Below are 24,544 nucleotides of genomic sequence, written 5' to 3'. Positions count from 1 at the left end.
TCAACATCATTCTGTGTCAGCTGGTTCTCAACTGTTTTACAAATTGAAGCTGTTTCTCTCTATTGACATTGTCTAGTCCCTTCATGATTTTCAGTTCATCTCTCTATCATATCCTCCATTTTAACAGGAAAAGTCCCAGTTTCACAAGTCTATCCACATAACTGAGGTCCCTCATTCATCAAATGTCCTTTGGAAGTCCACATTATTTGCATTTCCTTCCTATATCCTTTATTAAAAACTCTCAGATTAGTTAGACTTCAAAAATCCTTGATGGATTTCTTAAATCAATCAGTTAGGACTGGAACTGCTCCTGTCAGCAGTTTGTAGTGGTTGATCTACTAAAGGCAAATATGGGCATAATGCTAATATCAGCATGATGTTCAGGCTGTGTTCTCCAAGGTTTGTATTGTATGAATCTAGTAAGTTGTCCAATTTTGATAATACAATTTATTAATAACTTCTTGGTAAGGTTGAGCCAGAGTACTTTTAGCCACTCACAGTACTTAATCTGAAAGGTGATGATCCTTAGTTACACAAGCAAGACACACAGCCAATTGTAGAATGCTGACTTAATTGCAAATAGTATGCTCTGCGTTCTCATACCAGATCTTAACAATCATCTTCAAAGAGATTAGTGGACATTTTTCAATGAACAAATTTTTCAGCAGACGTAAGACATCTGGAGCAGAAAAATAAGCTGCTGGAAGAATTCAATGGGTCAAACGATATCTGTAGGGGCAAAGGGGTGCATGTTACCTGAAATTGAAAAAAATTCAATGTTCATACCATTAGGTACTACCCTACAAATACAATATATGGACAATGAATTTTCCAATTTCACAGGCCATCAAGGAAGTCATAAATCTCCTGATTTATTTTATGCCACACTGGGTTATTAAGTACATCACACATAAGTAGCAAACAGTACGATTCTCATTTTTTCCAAATGCACTGATTTAAGTAGTGACAGACTTATAGAGTTTAATAATTTAATATTAAGGAGAGTAGGATATTGTTGGTCTAAATTCAAGTCACATTAACAAGTTACTACTATCCACTATTTAAACCTTGCTAAGATTTCTAATACCATTACTGATTTGCATTTAAGTCATTTAAGTCACTGAAAATCAGTACTTTAAAATTTTCAAATCAGAACATTGCACCTGTTTATACATTGCACTGGTAAACCACTTAGGTAATAAAAATATTACAATGAATTATAAATTAAGTTTGTAAACTTTTGTTTGCTTGCTTGTATGCATCTTGCACATCCTGCTCATTCTTCCAAAATTGTACATACGTTAACGCTTAATCAAAGGTCCATTTACACCTGATTTCTAAATGAAGAAATTTCTTAAAACCTTGGCTGCCTATGGTGTTGTGTTCATATTTATCTGAAATACATCTTGGGATCTTTCATATGCATGCACGGTTTCCGTTGTATAACACAGTCCTTGGAAGTCATACTTTCACTGTTGTCATTTACCTTGAAATTATATAGTCATAGAACCCAGGCCGACTGTGGTGCTCACCTATCTTGTCATGATTTCCTGGGTTCGGCCTACATCCCTCCAAGCCTTGCCCTTCAAAGTTCAAAGGTATATGTAATGTCAAAAGAAATATATATACAATATACACCCTGAAATTCATATACCTATCCAAGTGCTTCTTAAATGATACTCCTATACCTGCCTCAACCACTTACTCTGACAACCCATTCCATAAACTCACTACATATCGTGTGGAAAAAAAGTTGCTCCTCAATTTCCTTTAAAATTTTTCCCCCTCACCCAAAATCTATGCCCTTAATTTTGGACCCTCCTACCCCTGGGAAAGACTCTTATCATCCATCTTATCTATGCTCCTCATGATTTAGTAAACCTCTTTTACATCACCCCTCATTTTCCTATGCTCCAAGGAATATAGACATAACTTGGCCAACCTCTCCCTATAAATCAGGCCCTCTAGTCCTGGCAACAGCCTCATAAATCTTTTCTGCACTCTTTCCAGCTTAACCACTTCTTTCCTGTAACAGGATGACCAAAACTACACAGTACTCCAAGTGTCACCAACAAACTATACAGTGCATCTGCCAAATAATGTCCCAACTCCTATGCAAAAAAGTCACAATTAATAACCAAAGACATTTGCAACACACAAAGAAGATTTGAGTAAAGCTGAAAAACTCCCTGAGAGATGCTGCTCAGAGCCAGAATGTACAGAAATGTCTAATAAATCTAATTCATATGTCATTTTAGCCCAGAGCAACTGCAGTAACTGATGTCCCAATGATGATGTAAATAAAATAAACATTAACAGTTAAAAATTTTCACATGATCCAATGTATATACTGGCTCAGATTTTTTTTTGTATTTTGATGGTTCAATTGGAGCCATCAGTGTTTCTATCTGAACAGTTGAAATACAGTGACATATTTCATAAGATGTTTGGTAAGCAATTTTAAAATGCATTTGATTGGAAAATGAAAGTTTGATTTCCCCTGAATATCTGGCAATTTCTTTTGTGCACAATTAACTCCAGGTTTATTGAAATTTATCTCTATAGAAGACTGCATGGCTTGGATTTTAAACTGCACCAAGGAACTGAGTAGAAACTTCCTCCTTTCTCAAGGTTCAGAACTTAACTGTAGTCAGGTTCTCACCATCAGACAGCTATTGTGGTTAGAATGGTTCCACTAATGGAAGGAGGTGGGGGAGACACTGAGGATGACTGTGGCAGGGGAGAAATTGTGGTTGTGAAGATGATTCTGAAAGTTGGTAAGGGATGTGAGTTTTATTAGGTGGTCCCATTTAACCCACAGAGAGCACTACTCATCATCATCCATACTTGTGCTATAACGACACTTAACACATTGACAGGCCTTCTCTCCACTTTCAATGGCTGGGTTTAGAAAAGTATTATTTGTGACAACATAGAAACCTAGAAAAATTACTGTTATCAGCAGGCCATTCAGTCAGTGAGACCTATGCCACCATTTAGCACAAACATGGCTGATTCACAGTACCATATTCTTCTCTCTCCTCATACCTTTTGAGGCTTTTTATAACTACAAATCTGAAATATATTCAGTTGTTGGGGGTAAAGACTTCCACAGGTTCATCTTCCACTGAGTGAAGAAATCAATCCACATCTTGGTCTTAAATGTCTTAACCTTGAATCCTGACAAAGACCACTGGTTCTGGGCCATTCCAGACAGGGGAAACAATCAACCAGTTAAGCTCTGTCAGAGTTTTGTATGTTTCTATAAAAATCACCTCTCATTCTTCTAAAATTTCTCATAATGAAAGCTAACATATCACCTTCCTTAACAGCTTGCAGCATCTGCATATTACTTTCAACGACTTGTGTACAAGGACACCAGATTCCTTTGTCCATCAATGCTTTTCAATCAACCATCATTTAAATAACCTTTTGAATCACTCTGATTAAAAATAATTAACTAAACAAAGGTATACATCCTCATTAAGTTAATTAAATGACTAACTTTCATCAGCGAACAGACTGAATCTAATCCATAGTCCTAAATCTGTTGAAACCATAAATCAGTACTTTTGAGACAGGTTTACTTCCTGTTTGAAGTACTTTGCATAATAATCTCTGACATAATCTCAACACATTTGTTTGCGTTGCCACTACAGTATTATATATGGCAATAGTAGGCAATAAGATTGGTTGATAAATGATAAAACAGTGAAATGTTGGGGTAAGCTAACAGTATAAGATATAGGAGCAGAATTAGGGCATTTGGCCCAACAAGTCTGCTCCGCCATTTCATCATGGCTGATCCAATTTTCCTCTCAACCCCAGTCACTTGCTTTCACCCCGTATCCCTTCATGCCCTGACCAATCAAGAATCTATCAACCTCTGCCTTAAATATACATAAAGACTTGGCCTCCACAGAGGCCTGTGGCAACAAATTCCACCGATTCACCACTCTCTGACTAAAGAAATAACTCCTCATCTCCATTTTAAAAGGATTCCACTCTATTCTGAGGCTGTGTCCTCTAGTTTTAGACTCTCCCACCATAGGAAACATCATCTCCACATCCACTCCATTCAGCCCTTTCACCATTCAATATGTTTCAATGAGGTCACCTTCATTCTTCTGAATTCCAGTGAATACAGGCCCAGAGCCATCAAACTCTCTTCATATGACAAGCCATTCAATTTTGGAATCATTTTCGTAAACCTCTTTTGAACCCTCTCCAGTTTCAGCACATCCTTTCTAAGATAAGGCACCCAAAACTGCTCACAATACTCCAAGCGAGGCCCACTAGTGCCTTATGAAGTCTCAATGTTACATCCTTGCTTTTATATTCTAGTTCTCTTGAAACAAATGCTAACATTGCATTTGCCTTCCTCATTACAGACTCTACCTGCAAATTAACAAGGACTCCAAATTCCCTTTGCACCTCAGTTTTTTGTATTTTCTCCCTATTTATAAAATAGTCAACCCCTTCACTTCTTCTACCAAATTGCATGACCATCTACTTCCTAACACTGTATTTCATCTACAAACCCCATTTCCAGAAAAGTTGGGATATTTTCCAAAATGCAATAAAAACAAAAATCTGTCATATGTTAATTCACGTGAACCTTTATTTAACTGACAAAAGTACAAAGAAAAGATTTTCAATAGTTTTACTGACCAACTTAATTGTATTTTGTAAATATACACAAATTTAGAATTTGATGGCTGCAACACACTCAACAAAAGTTGGGACAGAGTTAAAATAAGATTGAAAAGTGCACAGAATATTCAAGTAACACCGGTTTGGACGACTCCACATTAAGCAGGCTAATTGGTAGCAGGTGAGGTATCATGACTGGGTATAAAAGTAGCGTCCATCAAAGGCTCAGTCTTTGCAAGCAAGGATGGGTCGTGGCTCACCCCTTTGTGCCAAAATTCGTGAGAGAATTGTTAGTCAGTTCAAAAAGAACATTTCCCAACGCAAGATTGCAGAGAATTTAGGTCTTTCAACATCTACAGTACATAATATTGTGAAAAGATTCAGAGACATCTCAGTGCGTAAAGGGCAAGGTCGGAAACCACTGTTGAATGCGCGTGATCTTTGAGCCCTCAGGCGGCACTGCCTAAGAAACTGTCATGCTACTGTGACAATTATAGCCACCTGGGCTCGGGAGTACTTCGGAAAACCACTGTCACTTAACACAGTCCGTCGCTGCATCCAGAAATGCAACCTGAAACTGTATTACGCAAGGAGGAAGCCATAGATCAACTCTATGCAGAAACGCCGGCGAGTTCTCTGGGCCCGAGCTCATCTCAGATGGACCGAAAGACTGTGGAACCATGTGCTGTGGTCGGATGAATCCACATTTCAGCTAGTTTTCGGAAAAAACGGGCGTTGAGTTCTCAATGCCAAAGATGAAAACGACCATCCTGATTGTTATCAGCGAAAGGTGCAAAAGCCAGCCCCTGTGATGGTATGGGGGTGCATCAGAGCCCACGGCATGGGTGAGTTGTATGTATGTGAAGGTACCATTGACTCTGAGGCGTATATTAGGATTTTAGAGAGACATATGTTGCCATCAAGGCGACGTCTCTTCTCGGGACGTCCATGCTTATTTCAGCAGGACAATGCCAGACCACATTCTGCACGGGCTACAACAGCGTGGCTTTGTAGACACAGAGTACGTATGCTTGACTGGCCTGTTGCCAGTCCAGCTCTAACTCGTATTGAAAATGTATGGCGCATCATGAAGAGGAGAATCAGACAATGGAGACCACGGACTGTTGAGCAGCTGAAGTCTTATATCAAGCAAGAATGGACAAAATTTCTGATTGCAAATCTACTACAATTAGTATCCTCATTTCCAAAACGATTAAAAAGTGTTATTAAAAGGAAAGGTGACGTAACACAATGGTAAACATGCCTCTGTTCCAACTTTTGTTGAGTGTGTTGCAGCCATCAAATTCTAAATTTGTGTATATTTACAAAATACAATTAAGTTGGTCAGTAAAACTATTGAAAATCTTTTCTTTGTACTTTTGTCAGTTAAATAAAGGATCACGTGAATTAACATATCACAGATTTTTGTTTTTATTGCATTTTGGAAAATATCCCAACTTTTTTGGAAATGGGGTTTGTACCATTTATTTGTCCATTCTTCTAATCTGCAATTTTCGTCATCCGGAACCATTCCAGAATCTAGTCATTCTTGAAAGATCATTAATAATGCCTCCGTGATCTCTTCAGCCACCTCTTTCAGAATGTGTGGGTGGAGATATTGAATCCATCTGTTATTGTACAGATTCTGTTACTACTTAATGAATCTGATGCCCAAAACAACTTCATCCCTCTAACTAATCATGTACTGTAGATCAACCAGCTACATATTTCACTGATGTTTGTAGGTATCTCCTGTGCATACTATGTTTACTGGATACAAAACAACAGTGATTGCTGTTCAAAAATAGTTATCTATGAACCGCTTTGAGAAATCTTGTGAATATAACAAAAATGCCTGAGGTTAATAAGTCTCCATGCTGAGATTCATAAGAGAGTAGATCTCATTTTCTGTCCTTCGAGATCCCAGTCCATCCATGACACTGCTGTCATTTTGCTAATCACCCTCGCACTGCACAATCCACCCCCATCTGCTACCGTCATAATATTCAGCAATTCTGCATCGCATACTGGCCTGAGAGATCTTCAAAGTAAAAAAGCTGGCATCTGACTGTCAGTACCATTTACTTTGTTGAATGTTTTGGGATTTTTAAGTCAGTGTAAAACCTTTATATTAATTCTGGTTGATGCAAATAAATACTACAAATAAAATAGAAATGAAGGTCAGTTTTGCTTTGTATATGAATAATAGGCATTAAATAGACCAAAAATTGTAATGATACATTAGAGATATATTATTATTTCAGTTATGAAATTAGGTTGAACTATACACACTTTTTATCTCACCTTGTTTGGCTTCAATCATTGTCATTTACCTTCAGAACTCTCAAAATGTTTTTATCATTCATCATACATAGCAATTACATGATTAACATGAAATCTGTCTGCATTGCACATTTTCTCTTCAGCCTAAACATGGAATACAAATGAAAATGCTTATTTTCTTTTAATATTAGAGTTCAGATATTTGAATTCTAAATGTGCACCTTTAATTTTAACTGCCAAGTCTCCAGCATTCTCTTGCATGAAGGAAAGGAATTTCAGGTCAGTAAAAGTGATCTGCCCCCAAGCAAAGGTACACAAATGGGTTAAACACCATGTTCAAATGAAATGGAGCACAACCACACAAAGGATTGCAGTTAGCAATTTGGGATTAACATATGTTCAAGTGATTGTGAGAAACAAGGAGTCAAAACAAATTCTCACCATTCTGAACAAAATAGCTGCTTAAGTTCATCTGATTGGCTATGCCCATATGCCCTCCTCATCATCCTTTTTGGGTGCAGATGACAAGGACAGCCAATGATAGCATGGAGATGAAATAAAAGTAAATTAGTAGGTATAGATTACAACTGGATTGTACATTAGAATACATTCAAGTAGTGGCACCTTCCCAATGATCTCATTCCTTTTATTGTGCGAAAAGATCAGACTGATTGAAGGACAAAGTTTCTTGTTAAACATATTAGCTTAGTTCTGTACATGAGTGGCAGGGTTGTACTTACAACATCAAAATATAAAATATATTTAGTTAATGTAAAGGGAGGAAATGGCAAATATGAGAATATTCTATATAATTTTTGGTACGTTCCCTTCAACTTTGGACACACCAGTCTTTATGACACACCAATAATGTTTGTCTTTACAGTATCCTTTACCACGAAGACGTCCAAGCTTGATTTTAGAGTAACAAGTCCTTGTAATCAAAATCAATACACAAATTGTCCAAATTTATATTGATAGAGGTTGATAGGGTAGAGTTTATGAACATTCTGCTACTCCTCTTACACTCTAAAGCAGATAGCATTAGAAGGTGAATCCACGAATTCATGCTTCATCTTCAAAAAAACTGAATATGATTCAGGGCTGCTCAAAGTAAAAATTTGTTATCTGCTTTAAGACAGCCAATAAAGTGCATGTCAGTTATTTCACTGAGCTCTATGTACCTTTCCTTGTGAAGGTTGAATTTTCAAGTGAACATCACTCATAGGCCAGATTCTATACTTATATAATAAAACCTAGCTCTCTTATCCCAGTTAGAACATCTGAACAAAGCCTTCTGTAAATACTATAAAATGCATATACCTGATTATAGATAGGATCCTGAAGGAATTCCAATTTCATGGATACATCTTGCATTGACTGAGAGACAGGGAATCCTCTTAATAGACAGAGGAATATTAGTGGAGTATATCCAGTTAGTTACACACCATTTACTCAAAAATTCATCTGCTTCCCTGTTCAATATTATCCTGCCTATTAAGGTGTTGCTTTAGCAATAGGTTACACAGCTACTCTGTCTTCCTACTAATGAATTGGACTGATTATTCTTCATAGAACATGGCTCATTCAATGTAATACTGCCAACACATTCTGAAGTCTACACACGGAGAACCAAGAACACTATTTTCACAAGAGATATTGTCATTTGTTATTTATTTAACAAACTGAAGTTTTAATTTCAACATGGTTTAAGCCTTCTGCACATATCCTTAAAAGTATCACAGGAAATTAATATAGTTAAAATGCATATCAATTTGACATTATAAGTACAGGAAGATGGAGTGACCAACTAGCAAAATTTATCATATCTTTAATATCTTTAGTTCACAGAATGAGTGTGTAGTGTTTATATTTTTAAAAGGACAAATCCAGTCCTAATACTACCTATTTACCAAATCTGTGTTGACTCTTTGAAAATGCAAAAGATGTCACCTGAACTAGCTGTTCTTTGTCTGTAACACTGTAAGGTCCTCTTCCTGCTGTGCCTGCCTAATTCCATTTAAAAGTTATTTATGGAATAGACTTCTGTCCCCTTTCCTGATAGAGTATTCCACATCCTGACAAATGTGAAAATGATATCCTGTCTGTTGATTTCTTGCTGATGATTTTAAATCTATAATCTCTGATCATTAATCCATTGGTTTGGGAAATAGGTTTCTATATTGTTGTCAAAAAATATCACATTATTTTGAATAGCACTATTAGGTTATCCATTAATCTTTTTCCTACAAGAACAATAATCTTAACACTTTTATCCCTCTGTCATAACTAAAGCCAATCACTCTAATAATATCCTGGTAAATCTCCACTATACCATTCCAGTTCTTTTACGTCCTTGCTGTAGTGCTAAGAACTGTTCTTCTGAATTCAAACTCTCGCATGTTATTCTCTCTATTCTTTCCTCTGTTTATAAAGTCAATAAACTCATGAATTTTAATAATTTTATTCATTCTTTTAAGGATGAATACAAGTGGACTCCAAAGTCTCTCAAATTCTCTACAATTTTATGCGTATAATGTCTTTACATATCAGTTCCCAAAGTACATCTCACATTTCTCTGCTTTGTATGTAATCTGCTGTGTGTTAGCTTATTTCACTGTCCTGTTTATGCTGTCCCCAAATGTATAATTACCTTCACAGAATCTACTACTTTGCAAAGACTGTATCATGCCAAAAAAAAAAATGCAGACTCATTAATACGAGAGTCTAGGTTGCTCAGAGAAAATAATGAAAAAGCAAATGGCTCTAGAACTGAGCCTGAGGGAACACACTGCAAACCACACCCAGTTTGAAAATCATCTACCTCTCCTTCCTGTCACCAAACCAAATTTATATTCATAATGCACTTTCCTCATAATTCTATTAGCTTTCATCCTCTTATTACATTGTACAGTATTTTATTGAATGCTTTCCTACTATCTGTGGGTTTAAATTGGATAAGACTGGAAAGCTCATATGTTTAAACTGTGCTCATTTGGCCCAGAGGATGAGATGCATAATATTTGTATTGCGATATATTAATGATATTTTGGTAACTAGTCAACATTAACGGCAATATTCTGGCCTCAGCACAGGAGTACAGAAGCCAACTTAAGAGCTGATAGCATCGGTTGAAACTAGACAGCTGACTAAAAACAGTATTTACACCACTTAGTAGAAGTCACTTCACAGGTTTGATACTTTCTCAGAAGTCTGCTGACTGTGAAAGCAAACTTACTAATTTTCAGATCTGGCTGTGGAAGCCTCCGATAATGAGGTGGAGAGAAAGATAAAGGTACCCAAGGCAAAAGGAACCAGGGAGTCAACTGGCTAAGGGAGGAACAAGATAAGTCTTGGGAGTGGAGCATCAAGGAGGTGGGCGTAACACACGCGTAACCCTTTCTTCCTGCAGTCCGAAACCTATGGATCCAAACATAGGCTACATCTAATATGTAATGCCCCATTTTTACTACAGCACAAAAATTTCAATAGCTATTGGACACATGCAGTAAAATCCAGGTAACACTGCTGAAAGGGTCAATGCAAGAGGTCAGACAGGTAAGGAGGATGAAGTTAAGGCTTGGATAGTTATGTGGGACTAGAATATCATAGCCATCAGGGAGACATAATTAAGGGAGGGACAGCTAAAAGTTCCAGGATACAGGTGCTAGAGGTGGGATAGAGATGGAGGAAAGAGAAGAGGCAGTGTTTCATTTTTAATTAAGGGAAATGTTACAATAGAGATCAGAGATGAAATTACTAAAGAATCATGCAGTGAGGCTTTATAGGTGGAGTTGAGAAATAATAAGAGGGTGATCACATTGTTGGAATTGTGTTGTAGGCCTCCAAGTAGTCAATGGGATTTAGAAGAAAAAATATGCAGGGAAATTGTGCAGAGTTGAAGAATAATAGGGCTGCAATAGTAGAAATTTCAACTTTCCTAACATAGAGTGAGATTGCCATACTGTTATGGACTTATATGGGGTGGAATTTATTAAGTGTGTTCAAGAGAGCTTCTTCACGCAATATATAGAGGATCCTTTGAGGGACAGGATAAAGCTGAAGCTACTCTTCAGTATTAGGACAGGGCAGGCAACAGAGATGACAGTGGGGGAGAACCTTGGGATCATGGCCATAGTTCCATTAATTTCAAAATTGTTATGGAAAGGGAAAGAACTGGTTCACAGTTTCAAGTCCTAAACAGGGACATGGAGAATTTTGATAGTAAGAGATAGGAGCTTGCAGAAGATGAATAGAGTGGGTTGTTTGCAGGCAAATGGGTGGCTTGTAAAGGGAAGATAGTGAGAGTGCAAGGTCTGCATATTCCTGTTAGAGTGAAGTGCAAGACTGGTACTACTAGAGAACCCTGGATGACACTGGATATTGAAGCCCTGGCCAGGAAAAAGAAAGAAGAATGAATTAGATACAGGCAGCAGGGATCAAGTGAATCCCTGGAGGAGTATAAGGGCTGCAGTAGTGTACTTAAGAAGGAAATCAGGAAGGCAAAAAGGGGGCATGAAATAACTTTGGTAGAAAAGATTAAGGGAAGTCCAGAGAGATTTTGTAAATATATTAAGGGAAAACGAGTAACCAGAAAGAGAAAAGCCCCTCACAGACCAAAGGGAACAGCTTGGTGTGGAGCTGTAAGAGATGGGCGAGTTCCTTAATAAACATTTCTCCACTGTGTTTTATCATGGAGAAAGACATGAACTAGGAAAAAAGTGGGGAGGTCATGGAGGAATAGTCTGTGTAATAGTAGATGATGTGCTAGTTGTCTTAAAAGGTGTGAAGGTAGACAAATCTTCAGGGCCTGAATAGGTTTATCCAAGAAATCTGTGAAGGCTAAAGAAATTGCAGGAGCCCTGATTGAGACATTTGTTGGCCCCAGACAAGGAGCTGGTAGGATGGTGGGTAGCAAATGTTGTGCTACAGTAACGTTAAAGTTAACATGACACTATTACAGCTCAGGGCGTTTGGAGTTCCAAGGTCAATCCAGAGCTGTCTGAAAAGAGTTAGTACTTTCTCCCCCTGAACTGTGTGGGTTTCCTCTGGGTGCTCTGCTTTACTCCCACAATCCAAAGACGTAACAGGTAGTCAGTCAATGAGGCAAAGTAAATTGTCCTGTGATTAGGCTAGTATTAAATAGGTAGGTTGCTGAGTGGAACAGAAGGGCTTGCCCCATGTTGCATCTCTAAATAAAAATAATTCAAATAAAACTATAGACCAGTAAGTCAAATATCTTAGTAGGTAAGTTACTGGAAAGGATTCTGAAGGATACGATTTATGTACATCTAGAAAGACAGAGGTTGGTTAGGGATAGTCTGCATGGCTTTGTGCATGGGAGATTATGTCTCATGAAATGGACAGAGTTTGTTGATGTAGCGAAGAGGGCGGGGTGGTAGATGTGGTCCTTTAGTAAAACCTTTGATAAGGTTCCACATGGTAGGCTGCTCTAGAAGGCTAGGCTATATGGAATCCAGGGACAGCTGACTGAACGGAATTGGTTTGCTGGTAGGAGGTGGAAGTTGATGATTAGTGGTGTGCCTCAGGGGTCAGTGCTTGGGTCCATTGTTTATCATCTACATCAATGACTTGGTTAAGAATGTACAAGGTATGATTTACAGATGACATTGAAGCATTTTATTAAAATTAACAGAATGATCTTGAGCAGCTGAGTATGTGGGCTGAGAAATGGCAAATAAGAGTTTAATTCAGATTAGTGCGAGGTGCTGTATTTTAGAAAGTCAATTCAGGTAGGATTCACACTGTGAAAAGCAAGGGCCTGTTGAGTGTTGTAGATCAGAGGGACCTTGAAGTACAAGTATATGGTTCCTTGAATGTGAAGTACAGGTAGACAGGGTGGGAAAGAAGACTTTTGGCATGTTTGCCTTCTTCAGTCAATGCACTGATTTACAAGTTGGGAGATCATGGTGTAGTTGCATAGAACATTAGGCTGCATTTGGAGTATTATGTTCAGTTTTGGTTGCCCTGCTATAGGAAAGATGTTATTAAACTGGAAAGAGTGCAGAAAACATTTACAAGGATGCTGCCAGGATTTGAGAGACTGAATTATAGCCAGAGGTTGGACAGTCTAGGACTTCATTCCTTGGAGTGAAGGAAACTGAGAGGTGACTCTGTAGAGGTGCATAAAGTCATGAATGCACTGAATGCACCCAGTTTTTTTCCCCAGAGTTGGGGTATCAAGAACTAGAGACCATAGATTTATGTGAGAAGGGGAATGTTTAAGTAAGAAGAACTTGAAGAATCTCAGGGTTGTATGTGGTGACATTCAATACTCTGCTAATAAATTTTACTTGGAACTTTGAACTTGGAAGGGTATTTGTTTTCCCCAAAAGGATAGTATCTATGTGGAATCACCTGCCATAGGAAATGGTTGAAGTAGGCCTATTTCCATGCTGAATGATTCTATGACTTCCTTCACTGTAAGTCAATAGCATTCCACAAGTCATACTACAGCCTCTAGGGAAACTGACTGAAGAACTAGGCCAGGCACATCATTAATAGGCACCAAGGTATACACAAATAAATATATGCAAGTTTTCTCTTGACTGGATATGTAACATAATTTGGAATATTGATTGAATTTCCAGGCTGGAGTGTAAACAGGAGATGCAGGCATTTGAGTAGAGAAATTTGACATTGTCCTTTCAGGCAGGTTTGATGAGTGCAGCAACATGGAGAGGAGAGAAAGAGAGAGAAATAAAATGAAAACATAGAACAATATGATAGGAGGATATGCATCCTTGATTTCCTTGCCTGAAAACCACAATCTCCAAAATACTGTGCATGGGGATACATGCCTGTTACTCATTTATAAAATAGGTCTTTTTCGGAAGCAGACCCCTAGTAAGCATTCATTTCCTGAGTCAAACCCATTCACATTTTGAAAAAAAAATAGGATAAGGTAAATTGGATTTCATTTTGAGCTGGATAATTTTGGTCACTGTGAATGTACAACACTGTCACTCATTTGTACACTGCTCCAGAACACCACAAATACAGCTTAATAAAACATTAATATTTTGTAGGTAATTATTTCAAGGAAAACATTTATAGATTTAATCTTATGATGTAAGACAGTAAACAATATCAGTTAAATTGGGTACATTTGGAAAAAATAAAACACTCCTGGTTAATTGTGTTCTGAGAATAATCATAATATTAGTCTTCTTTGATGAAATCAATCATTGTTTTCCTTTTTGAAATGAGAAAAATTGCTTTAAAGATTAACTCAAACCCCACATTTTATTCCTTGTTGCAAGGTAAAGGGGTAATTTTACCAATGTATAGACTGACTGGGAACCATATATTTGCAAAATTAGATCTCATACTGTTTATTTCTAAGAAAGGAGTCATCAGGTGTTTACAGCTTATAAGCACAAAAGTGAATAGTGCTTAAGCATATTGCAACAACAGCAACAAATCTATATCACTCACAAAAGATGTTAAGATTATCTTATACACTTGTATGGACACAATTTTGTTCACAGAAAGCATTAGTATATTTAATTAAAATATAGAGATCATGGAAGCAAAGGTAAGAGTTGCGAACTTCTCTAATATCAACTCTAACTATTTTAGTGTCCCCATCCTCTTGATTTGTCTTTTCCAAATACTTGTCTATTACTTTATGAAAAATGTTTCTACCTTGGCACCTACTCGCGACAAAACATTCCAAGTTTAAAGCTTTTGAGTGAGGACTATTAGCTGCATTTAAACAATTCAAACAGTGATGTAAACTAAAATCCTTTGTCTTCAAAAATCTTTTAAATCTCTGTTACTTTGGCCATCTCTTATATAAATAGGCTGAATGATTACTGCTATAAAAGGTAGAATTTGTAATAACAATAATCTTTTCAAGATGTAGACAGATTCTAACACTGTTTAAGTTTACAATTGTTCAACATTATAGTAAGACTTAAGAAAATAGAACTGCTGTGATTTTTTTTAACTACCTCATAAGAACTAAGGTACAGTTTGAAAGGACATTGAAGGAGTTAGCTCTTGACAAATCTTTAAATGGTATAAAGCCCACCTGGCCACTTCATATGAAAGTAAAATTGTTAAGGTTTATACATAGTAAAAATAAATCTCAAAACAATTAACACAAACCTAGTTTCTTAAAATTCTTAAGTGAAAGCACTCTGATTTTAAGAGCAAATTAAGTCATTTCTAGTTTATGGACTGAAGTTTGAAATAAAAATTAAGTATCAAAATTGATAGAAAGCATAAAGCAAAATAAATTGTTATTATAAAAGGAAAACAGACAAATTCAGAGCATAGATTTAATTTAGAATTAATTTTAGGCAAGGCTGTTGAGTTATTGTTTTGTTACAATTAGATTTTTTAAGCAGCTAAGGCATTCCAGTCATTTCTCCTTATGGAGACCCGAGAGGCTGCAAATGCTGCAATCTGGAGCAAAAAGCATACAGCTAAAGGAACAACTAGTCAGGCAGCATGTGTCAAGGGAAGCGAACAATAGATGTTTGGGGTCAAGGTTCTTTATCTGGACAGAAGAAGGGTCTCAAACTCGAAACACTGACTATCCATTTCACTACACAGATGCTGTCTGATCTGCTGAGTTGCTCCAGCTGTTTGCTTTTTGGTCCATTTCTTCTTTATTTTACTTTCTGCATTGTATTATTTTATTTAAAAATGAGTAATTTAATTTTTGTTTTATTTTTTAACATTGATCATCACTATTATGATCTGACATTTTAAACAATGACTAGAATTTCAATGGATTCATCTATAAAACGTGACCTCTCTGGAGACCATTTCATACAGTCCTCTCAGAGCAATAAAGAGGAACAGTGTGATTTAACATATATTCTTTACTCTACAGGGAAAAGATTTAATCTATGAGGATTTCAAATAAATGTAACAGTAAAACTAATTTTAAATTTGAATTTTGTAATTTCAAATTTTCAAACATTAGTTTGTAATAATTGGCAATCTCAAGTTAATATTTGATAATAATAGTTAATAACTACCTGGTATCAGCAACAAAATAGTATGTTAAATAATGAACATTATAGTATAGAACGGAGCATCTCCAAGGATGGATGAGAGGGAAGATCAAAAGAAATTATCAGGAAATCATGATTAAATGATGTCAAATTTAGATCTTAGATTCTGGACTGTGGGCAGGCAATCTAGTCTATCATTTGAAGACAGGGTAAAGAATGAGTTAGAGCAACATGTGGTGTAACAAGTCTCAATTTCAACATGATGAGGAGAAAGGAAAAAGTTATAAAAGGAGGCATTTGCAACTGATTAAGTGATCATTGTTTATCGGCTTGGACTATGTTCAAATGCAGAAGTGTAGAGTTCAGAAATTCAAAATACATTTCTACAACAATGGAAGCCTGTCTTGCACAAAAGACTTTGGAGAAAGTAACAAAGGAAAGAAAGCATAAGATAACACAAATAGTTAGGTGAACACTGAGAAACCAGAAAATGTGCTTGGCACATCCTTTACAATTCCCACATGTGATCCCAGGAATCAGTTGAATTGTTGCTTCTTTCTCTGTCACGCTACGTGGAGAGGCAGGATTAAGTAAGAAACAATCAGAAAATGATAAATAGAAACAGATGGCATTTTGGTGAACTTAGAAAAAATGGACATCAGAAGAACCATGTTTGGAATAATATAAACTGTGAAATTAAATCCTGACTTTAAAGGGAGCCACAACAGAACCCACAGTATTGCAAATGTCCAGAGGGGAAATAAATATCAGGACATTGGTGAACGTGTATGCCTGACCACTACATCACTTAAAAGGCTATTTCATATAGTCAATGTATTGGCTTTCCTTGGCTATGTTGTTTTATGAAAGTCCAGTGACTCAGGTATATTAAATGCATTAAGATCAATAACACAGATTCAATATGGCTTTGAACAGATCTTAGTAACACATCACTTAAGATGCAGACACTGAACATTGAGGTACATTCTTATAGGAAGTTTGGTCACCCCATCTAGAAACCATGTTTAAGTACTAGGATTTTAATTACTACAATCACAACTTTTTGAAATAAAACTATCACAAAGGCACTTTCAGTTAAGGTAAAAGAAAAACAGTTATTCTTTTGAAAACAAGCCAGTTATTGTTACAATATAATGAATGGATTTATGGTGTGTAGATACTCATACATACAGGCATACATTATTCCCCAGGGTTCAGTTGGTTAATCACAGCTAATCTAATGTCCAAAGGAAATCTGAAAATAATTTTGTATTTGACTTTATTTCTGTTATTATGAAATAAGCTGCTCCACTCTAGTCTGCGTTATGAATATATTTATGTCTAGGTAATGGATTTGGTGGAGTTATTGGAGGAACTCATTTGTGCTTAATCCTTCCATGTGCGCTCTGACTTGTGCCAACAAATGAACTGATTACAGTCTTGGTCTGACGTGGCCAAAAAATATGGGTTTAGTTTCGCACAGGTGCTGTGCCAAACTGGATCAAAGTGTACCAATACACATTTATTAACCAAATGCTATTGCTGCTCAGTGTAGGAAGAAGGATCATATAACAATGTCTAATACATTAATACTGTATATAAGCATATATTTTAATATTAAAATATCCTTCCCTGTGGCATTCATTTGAAGCATTTCCTCCTGGTGTTAAATCACTCAACTCCAACTTGATCCAAGTCTTTTAGAGAGGATATTCTGAAAATGGCTTTTTGTTGTCTCATGTGTCTGAGTTGATGGTATCAAACCTTAACCATTAACTGAATAATTCCCAGTTTGAAGGCAAAACATTCTCACCTGTTCTGGAGAGGGTTTATGGTTTGTCTGCTCAGCTTGTGCTGAGGATTTCAAATGGTCATCCTCGTAATTATCTGCCATCAGCTTCATTCTGTTCTGGGTCTGTAAAAGAAGAAGGAAAAAGGGTAAATATATAAATTTGCTATAGTGCCAATCCTTATCCCAAGCATCTTAAGGATATTTTAAAAGTCATATAAGTGCACCAACTTTAAAGATGCAACTTCATTCAAAGCTACAAAGTTACATTTCATTAGAGATACTGTACTTTATTATAGTTTAATGCTTTCCAACACCAATGCCCTTTTCACATTAAGGCACTTTGCAGAAGAGTTATCAACCAAAATTGGACTTTGGCCAACTTAACAAGATATTATGTCAGATTTGGCCAGCTCTGTACATCTGCAACGAATGCACCATCCAGAGTTCCCATCCACCTGGACTTGTATCTTGTTTATGTATCTGGCTGTGTGAGCTGACCTGCGCTTAAGAAGCATCCCACAGGAGATAATCTGCTCTGAGCAGTTATAAGGCCTTGAGAGGCACACCGGTGTCCAGTGCTTTTGAACAATTTTTAAATGCTTCTGATAGAAACATTTAAAATATGTTCAAATGATAAACCTAAACAGTAAAATACTAATAAATGAGAATAATGTTATTTAAAAGTAAAGTGAAGTAACTTCAATGAATTACCGGTACATACTTTTCAGTGGATCAGCGATTCTTCAAATGAACAATCACTGTGTGCCAGCTTAGAATAAAGTTGAATGTCCGGGTACAAAGTACATAAATCTGTTCTCTCTTCAACACATCAGAAATCTCTGCTCAACTGAATAGCAAGGCCACCAGCAGAACTTCTGAATTTTCGGAACTTTTGTGTATTAAGGCAAATACACAGCAGTCCGAGACATTCTGAGCAAGGAAGAGCAGGAAGCATGATTGGCTTAGAAAAGCTCACGAACAAAAAAAAAATTTGGTGAGAAAGGTAAGCTTTAAAGGGCATCTTAAGGAAACTAAAACCATTAACTTAAAGGATGAACAGGAAGTAAGAATTGGATGAAAGCAAACATCCCGACTGGTTATACAGGAGAGTATGGAGATTAGGCAGAATGAGGCTGTGAAAGACTTTGAAAACAAGGATGGTTAAATCTACACCTTTTCACAAACTCGTTTTTTTTCTTGTCTCTACTATAATCATGACACATAAGAAAATAAGAAATAGGAGCAGGAGTAGGCTATCCGGCCCATCGAGCCTGCCCCGCCATTCAATAAGATCATGGCTGATCTGTCCGTAAACTCAGCTCCATCTACCTGCCTTTTCCCCACAACCCTTAACAGGTGCTCCCCCCCCCATTTTTCAAAGGTTTGCTTTACGACAGCTGCTGTTATGAAAGACCTCTATTAGTACCTGTTTTTGCTAACCAAAGAGGATTTTCACTTTTACGAAAAAAAGACGACCGCTTTATACATGTGTTTACCCTGAGAAAGACTACCATGACCATGAAGCCTTGTGCAGGCAGTTCTTGTGCATACACGTGTTCGTGCGTAGGCGTGTACATGCCGATTTTTTTCTCCAAATCGATTTTGGCTCGCTGTCTTCCGGATTTTGATAAGTGAAACTACACCGTACAAACAGTATTTCTATTTTATATAGGCTGTGTATTTATCATATAATTCCTGCTTTTACTATATGTTCGTGTTATTTTAGGTTTTATGTGTTATTTGATATGATTTGGTAGGTTATTTTTTGGGTCTGGTGATGCTCAAAAATTTTTCCCATATCAATTAATGGTAATTGCTTCTTCACTTTACGATATTTAGGCTTCATACAGATGCTCTACCTTCGGATAACGGGGGAAACCTGAATTCCCTTACCACGTAAAAACCTATCTAACTGTTTCTTAAATATATTTAGTGAGGAAGCCTCAACTGTTTCCCTGGGCAAAGAATTCCATAGATTCATCACACTCTGGGAAAAACAATTTCTCCTCATCTCCATCCTAAATCTTCTCCCCTGAATCTTGAGGCAATGTCCCCTAGTTCTAGTCTCACCTACCAGTGGAAACAACTTTCCTACTTCCATCTTCTCTATCCCTTTCAAAATGTTGTATGTTTCTATAAGATCCCCTCTCATTCCTCTGAACTCCAGAGAGTATAGTCCCAGGTGACTCAATCTCTCCTCATAGGTTAACCCCTTCAACCCTAGAACAACCTGGTGAACCTCCCCTGCACTGCCTCCAAAGCCTCAAGTATGGAGACCAGAACTGCACACAGTACTCCAGGTGTGGTCTCACCAGTACCCTGTATAGTCGCAGCATGACCTCCCTGCTCTTGATTTCAATCCCTTTAGCAATGAAGGCCAACATTCCATTTGCCTTCTTAATAACCTGTTGTATCTGCAAGCCAACTTTTTCATTTGATTCTGTGTCCATATAAACCTTCCATTCTCCCTTCCAGCCCTTCAAGGATCATACTTCAATTCTAAGCCTCAAAGTTATCTCAAATTCACCTGTTCATTTGCTTTTTCCACAAGGAGGAATAATAAAGTAGGCACTGTACATGTGCTAGGCGAGGCAATTTCGTAGTTATCTATCACAGCTAACAAGAAGACAAAATCATTTTCAGTTTTGTGGGAGTAACAGACTACAAGCTGAAGCTTAATGGCAAATTGCAGCTTGGTATTTTGGTAGCAGTGCTAAATCACTCAGACCGTCAATGGAAGTGCTTTCCGTACCACTCAGGTTCTGTAAATGGAAAGAGAGAACTATAACAGTAAGCATCATAAATGTGGTTTTAATAATTGGAAGCAACCATCTAACTCGTAATAGATTTAGACATTATTAATCCTTTGCTAAAGATGGACAAGGTGTAGACATGTAAAAAGGACAATATCACTGCAACTTTATTTCCTCTATCGGCACAACACAACATGACAAAGTTTGAGTTTCATATAGCAGCTTAGTAGTTTCTACCTCAAAACAGCTATAAGACAACACTGATTTAAAATTCATGACTGATGAGGCTTACTCAAAGTGTGATTATTATTTACTGAAAACTTTTCCCCAATACTATACATTTATCTGTCTGGCAGAAGGCACTATTTTGATATTTTTTTTTCCTTGGGAACTGACAGGACTTAAAATAAAAAGCTTCAACAAACAATAATTCCAACAATGCATAAGGGCACAACTGTCACCTACTTTAATCAGCTCTCTATCTATTACTTGGTACAAAGCAATTCCCAAATTAAAAATACAACCAAAGAGATTTTCCACAAGCTATCTTGTTAATAGATTAGTGAAGTGGTCTTGTTTAAAGTTTATTAAAATCACCTAATCTACATGTTCATCATTCATCTTCTAACTGGGAATATGAATCATTTTGGCTTGATGCTTGTTAGAGATCAAGGACTTATTAACATTACTTATACTATTATTTGGTGACATATCTGTTCAAGCACACCCTGCCACCATTCCAAAAGATCCAAATGCACAGAGCACAAAATATAAAAACAAATCCCCTAATTCCTGCTATTACTGCAGGAGGCAGTTTGTATATGCAGGTAAATATTCTGCAACCTCAACAATAAAAGTTCATTGAAGGAATTCTCCTGCATCTAATTTTGTTATATTTTAAATATATTCATGGCACATTTGTGTGCCATAGGGTAGAGAATGCTTCCTTGCAGCCAAGGGTCAATTTTGGCTTGAACAGAAACCTGTACCAACTATTTTGGGTATTGATACATGATCACGCTTATTTTCTAATTTTTCCATTTGTACATCTTATGTCCAATATCTAATATATAGAATTGATATACTGAAAATAAATGCAAACTTGTCACAGTTTTGGTGTATCAGGCAATTGATGGAACCCGACACAACAGTGAATCACATACAACAGTGCCAAAGTGTTGACCTTTATATTCTTGTAAGTATCACATCATCAGAGATAGATCTTGCCAATCAATGGCATCTCCACTATACTTACTTATTCAAGTTCAACTTTAACTGATATTCAACATGTATGAATACCCATGAATCCAGCCAAACAAAACAGTGTTACTCTACAGCCATGGTGCAAAACACAGTATCAACAGTCATGTATGGCACAAGGCACATATAAGATAGTTAGCACAAACCGTATAAGATAGCAGTAAAATACAGTCACACAAAAAAAATAGTCTAAGTCCCTGAGTCAATGAATGCTGCAGCAGTCTGCAGTTGAACATAATACAGCTTGTCTACTGCCGAGTGAACACTGGGGGACAGCACCAACTCCAGCATGGATGCCGTGCCACACCGCCTCTGGCACTTCAGAGGAGTGCCTCCCACTAGGCAGCTGTAAACCAGCAACACCACGGCTTGAGGCCTGGTCCTCACTATGACCAAGGCCATGTAGCACCCCCGCTGCCTCCCCTGATGTTGGTCAAAAACCAATGAATTGGATGCAGCATTCCATACCACCAATATTCCATATTGCAATTGAAAACAATATACATTTAAAAAAGACAATAGCACCTTTGGTTGACCCTATAGAATACACTAAGTTTTAACTCACCACCATCTTAATGGAAGCAATTATAACATTTATGAAAGAATCAAATGGGTGCCCTTGTAGGGTTCTCAGTACTATTGACTGTTAACTGTCAAGGCTAACAAAATGGCTTCTCTGTATTGTTATAATGAAATGGCTTCTCTGTAATGTTACTTAATGCTGTAATGGGTTTCTGTAGCTGGAATGTTTGGGTTATAACGGCAGATAAGGGGGGAACTAACCAATGGAGAGTTGTTATGCTATCTTGTATGTGTGAGCTGAGCTGCAGTTCACGGTCTTTTTTGGGAGGCGAGCGATGAGGACGGATGTGAGAGGAGCGGACAGCGGTTCCAGGGTGGCGGATACTGGAATTCGGTGGTTCGGATGGTGGCCGAAGGCTCCGAAGGTCGTTGTGGATGGAACCGGAGGTGTGAGCTCCAACGTATTAAAATATTATGTGCACAAAACTGATAAACTTACTGATTTGGTGCCTTTATTTTATCTGTTTCTACTAACCCATCACTAAGAAATCATTATAAAGTTGTAATTATTTACTTGCCTTTGGTGTATTGTCTGATATTTTGTGTTGCAAGCTTGCACTGGGCTGCATCACACTGTATCCACACCAAAGCTTTTGCACTGTTGGTGGGGTCGATGGTGGTTCACCCTAGGCGAATGGGAGTAAATTTGGGGGGCACAGATGCTACAGTCAAAATCTCCTTGAAAAAAACGTGACTTCTCCACCTTCTCTTTGAATCCTTGGTTTGTGATTGCTTAAAGTGGAGAAGGACCATTTTGGATTGTATAGATAAGAGGCCCTGTGTAAATGTTACAAGGAACACATCAACTCTGCCCCATCTATAAAAGAATCTGCAGTTCCCAGTTAACTCAGAATCCACAAGATTAGGGTGGAATCCAAGTTATTTAAACTCCCAAGGACTGCCTCAAGAAACTTCTCTTTTTGAGCCTGTATAAAATGGAGAGGAACAAACAAAAGTACACCTTTCTAGAATTTCAGTCTAGATTTCTATGGGTGAACAGGAGAACTAGGTGTTAATGCAGTGCAGCCATGCAGTGACAAATCACAGTGCATCAATAAACACATACTATGGAGAGCAAAAGTAAGCATTAAGATCATCTTAAAATCAGAGAAACACAGAAAGTTAGGAAGTAAGTTGGGACAAAGGCATGTCCACCAACAATGGGATGTAGAACTTTGGAAAATGAGCAAAGAGCCAGGAACAGAGGGGCTCAGTAATCCCAGACAGTTCAGGCTGGAGATTTGGAAGATGAGGGCTACAAAGGCCATGTGAAAGGAGTGGTTTTGAAAATAAAGTTAAGAATTTTAAAACATGTATTACAAAAACACTCAAAATACAAGAATAAAGATTATATTTTACTGAAAACGATAATTCCTATTATGGAGAATATTTCTAATGGCCAGTGTGCTTTATTCATGGGTTCTCCAAATGCCTGCTACAACCTTAACAGAAAATGGTCAAACTGAAGAAGAGAATGAGTTCCTGTATATCCCCATTAAATTTTGCAGCATGACTTTGAAACAAAATTTAAGCTATTGCTATTCTTGTATTCAGATGTAAGGGAACAAAGCCAATACAAATGGGACATACAGGAATTACAAGATTGAATTTACAAGTTCAGTATGTATGCAGAGCAGAAATCTGTTTTTCATTAAGTGTTAAGTACCAGAACAATAAGAGCTATAAGATTGAGTAACAAAGCATTAATTCCAGTGACTGTTTTGGACAGCATTTTAAACTGACAGTTGACATTAACATGGAGTTTGTGCATTAATACTTGTTCTCAGAGACTAGTTTAGTTCTGATCATATATGGACTCTAATGTTTTACAATCATTTGTAACATTTCTTTATTGCTAGTGAGTGCATGTTACTGAAAGGCAGCTGTTGCTGTCTGTTATATGGAAGATGAGTAGAGAAATTTGATGGCAGCATGTTTGGTATCCAGAAAAATACTTCAAGTAACTTCAAGAAACTTTGAAGTGTTTGGCATTTCAAATGATAGGCTCAATTAACTTGGTGTTTATGTTCAATCCCTTTGATGCTGTAAATAAACTAAGTATCAGAAAAAAAAAGCAGCTTTGTGGAGAAATTATTAGGTTACAGCATCAGTGAATAATGTTCGATTGTAGAAACAGCAGCCTCACTTGAATAAAACGGCATGTTTTTCAACAGATTCCTGAAGAATAAAACACCCACTAGGCAGGCACTGAATTACAAGAAATTCATTGAGGC

At 37.2% G+C, this 24,544-nt stretch overlaps 1 protein-coding gene across 3 annotated transcripts in view; it reads right to left on the bottom strand.

The window, feature by feature from the left end:
• Positions 1-24,544, bottom strand: part of LOC140734775 (ELKS/Rab6-interacting/CAST family member 1-like) — a 766,434-nt gene that overhangs the window by 169,869 nt on the left and 572,021 nt on the right. For 2 of the 3 annotated variants that reach the window (XM_073059261.1, XM_073059262.1), the window contains one exon: positions 17,737-17,838. In XM_073059261.1, coding sequence (XP_072915362.1) covers positions 17,737-17,838 — 102 coding nt within the window. Of the gene's footprint in view, positions 1-7,377; positions 7,444-17,736; positions 17,839-24,544 lie in introns of those variants that run through there. The other variant, XM_073059263.1, reaches the window with a different exon arrangement.

Source organism: Hemitrygon akajei, chromosome 10 (genome assembly GCF_048418815.1).
Source record: "Hemitrygon akajei chromosome 10, sHemAka1.3, whole genome shotgun sequence".
Classification (NCBI taxonomy): Eukaryota; Metazoa; Chordata; class Chondrichthyes; order Myliobatiformes; family Dasyatidae; genus Hemitrygon; species Hemitrygon akajei.
The sequence above is the reverse complement of the archived record's forward strand: the minus strand, read 5'-3'. Positions and strand labels throughout refer to the sequence as shown.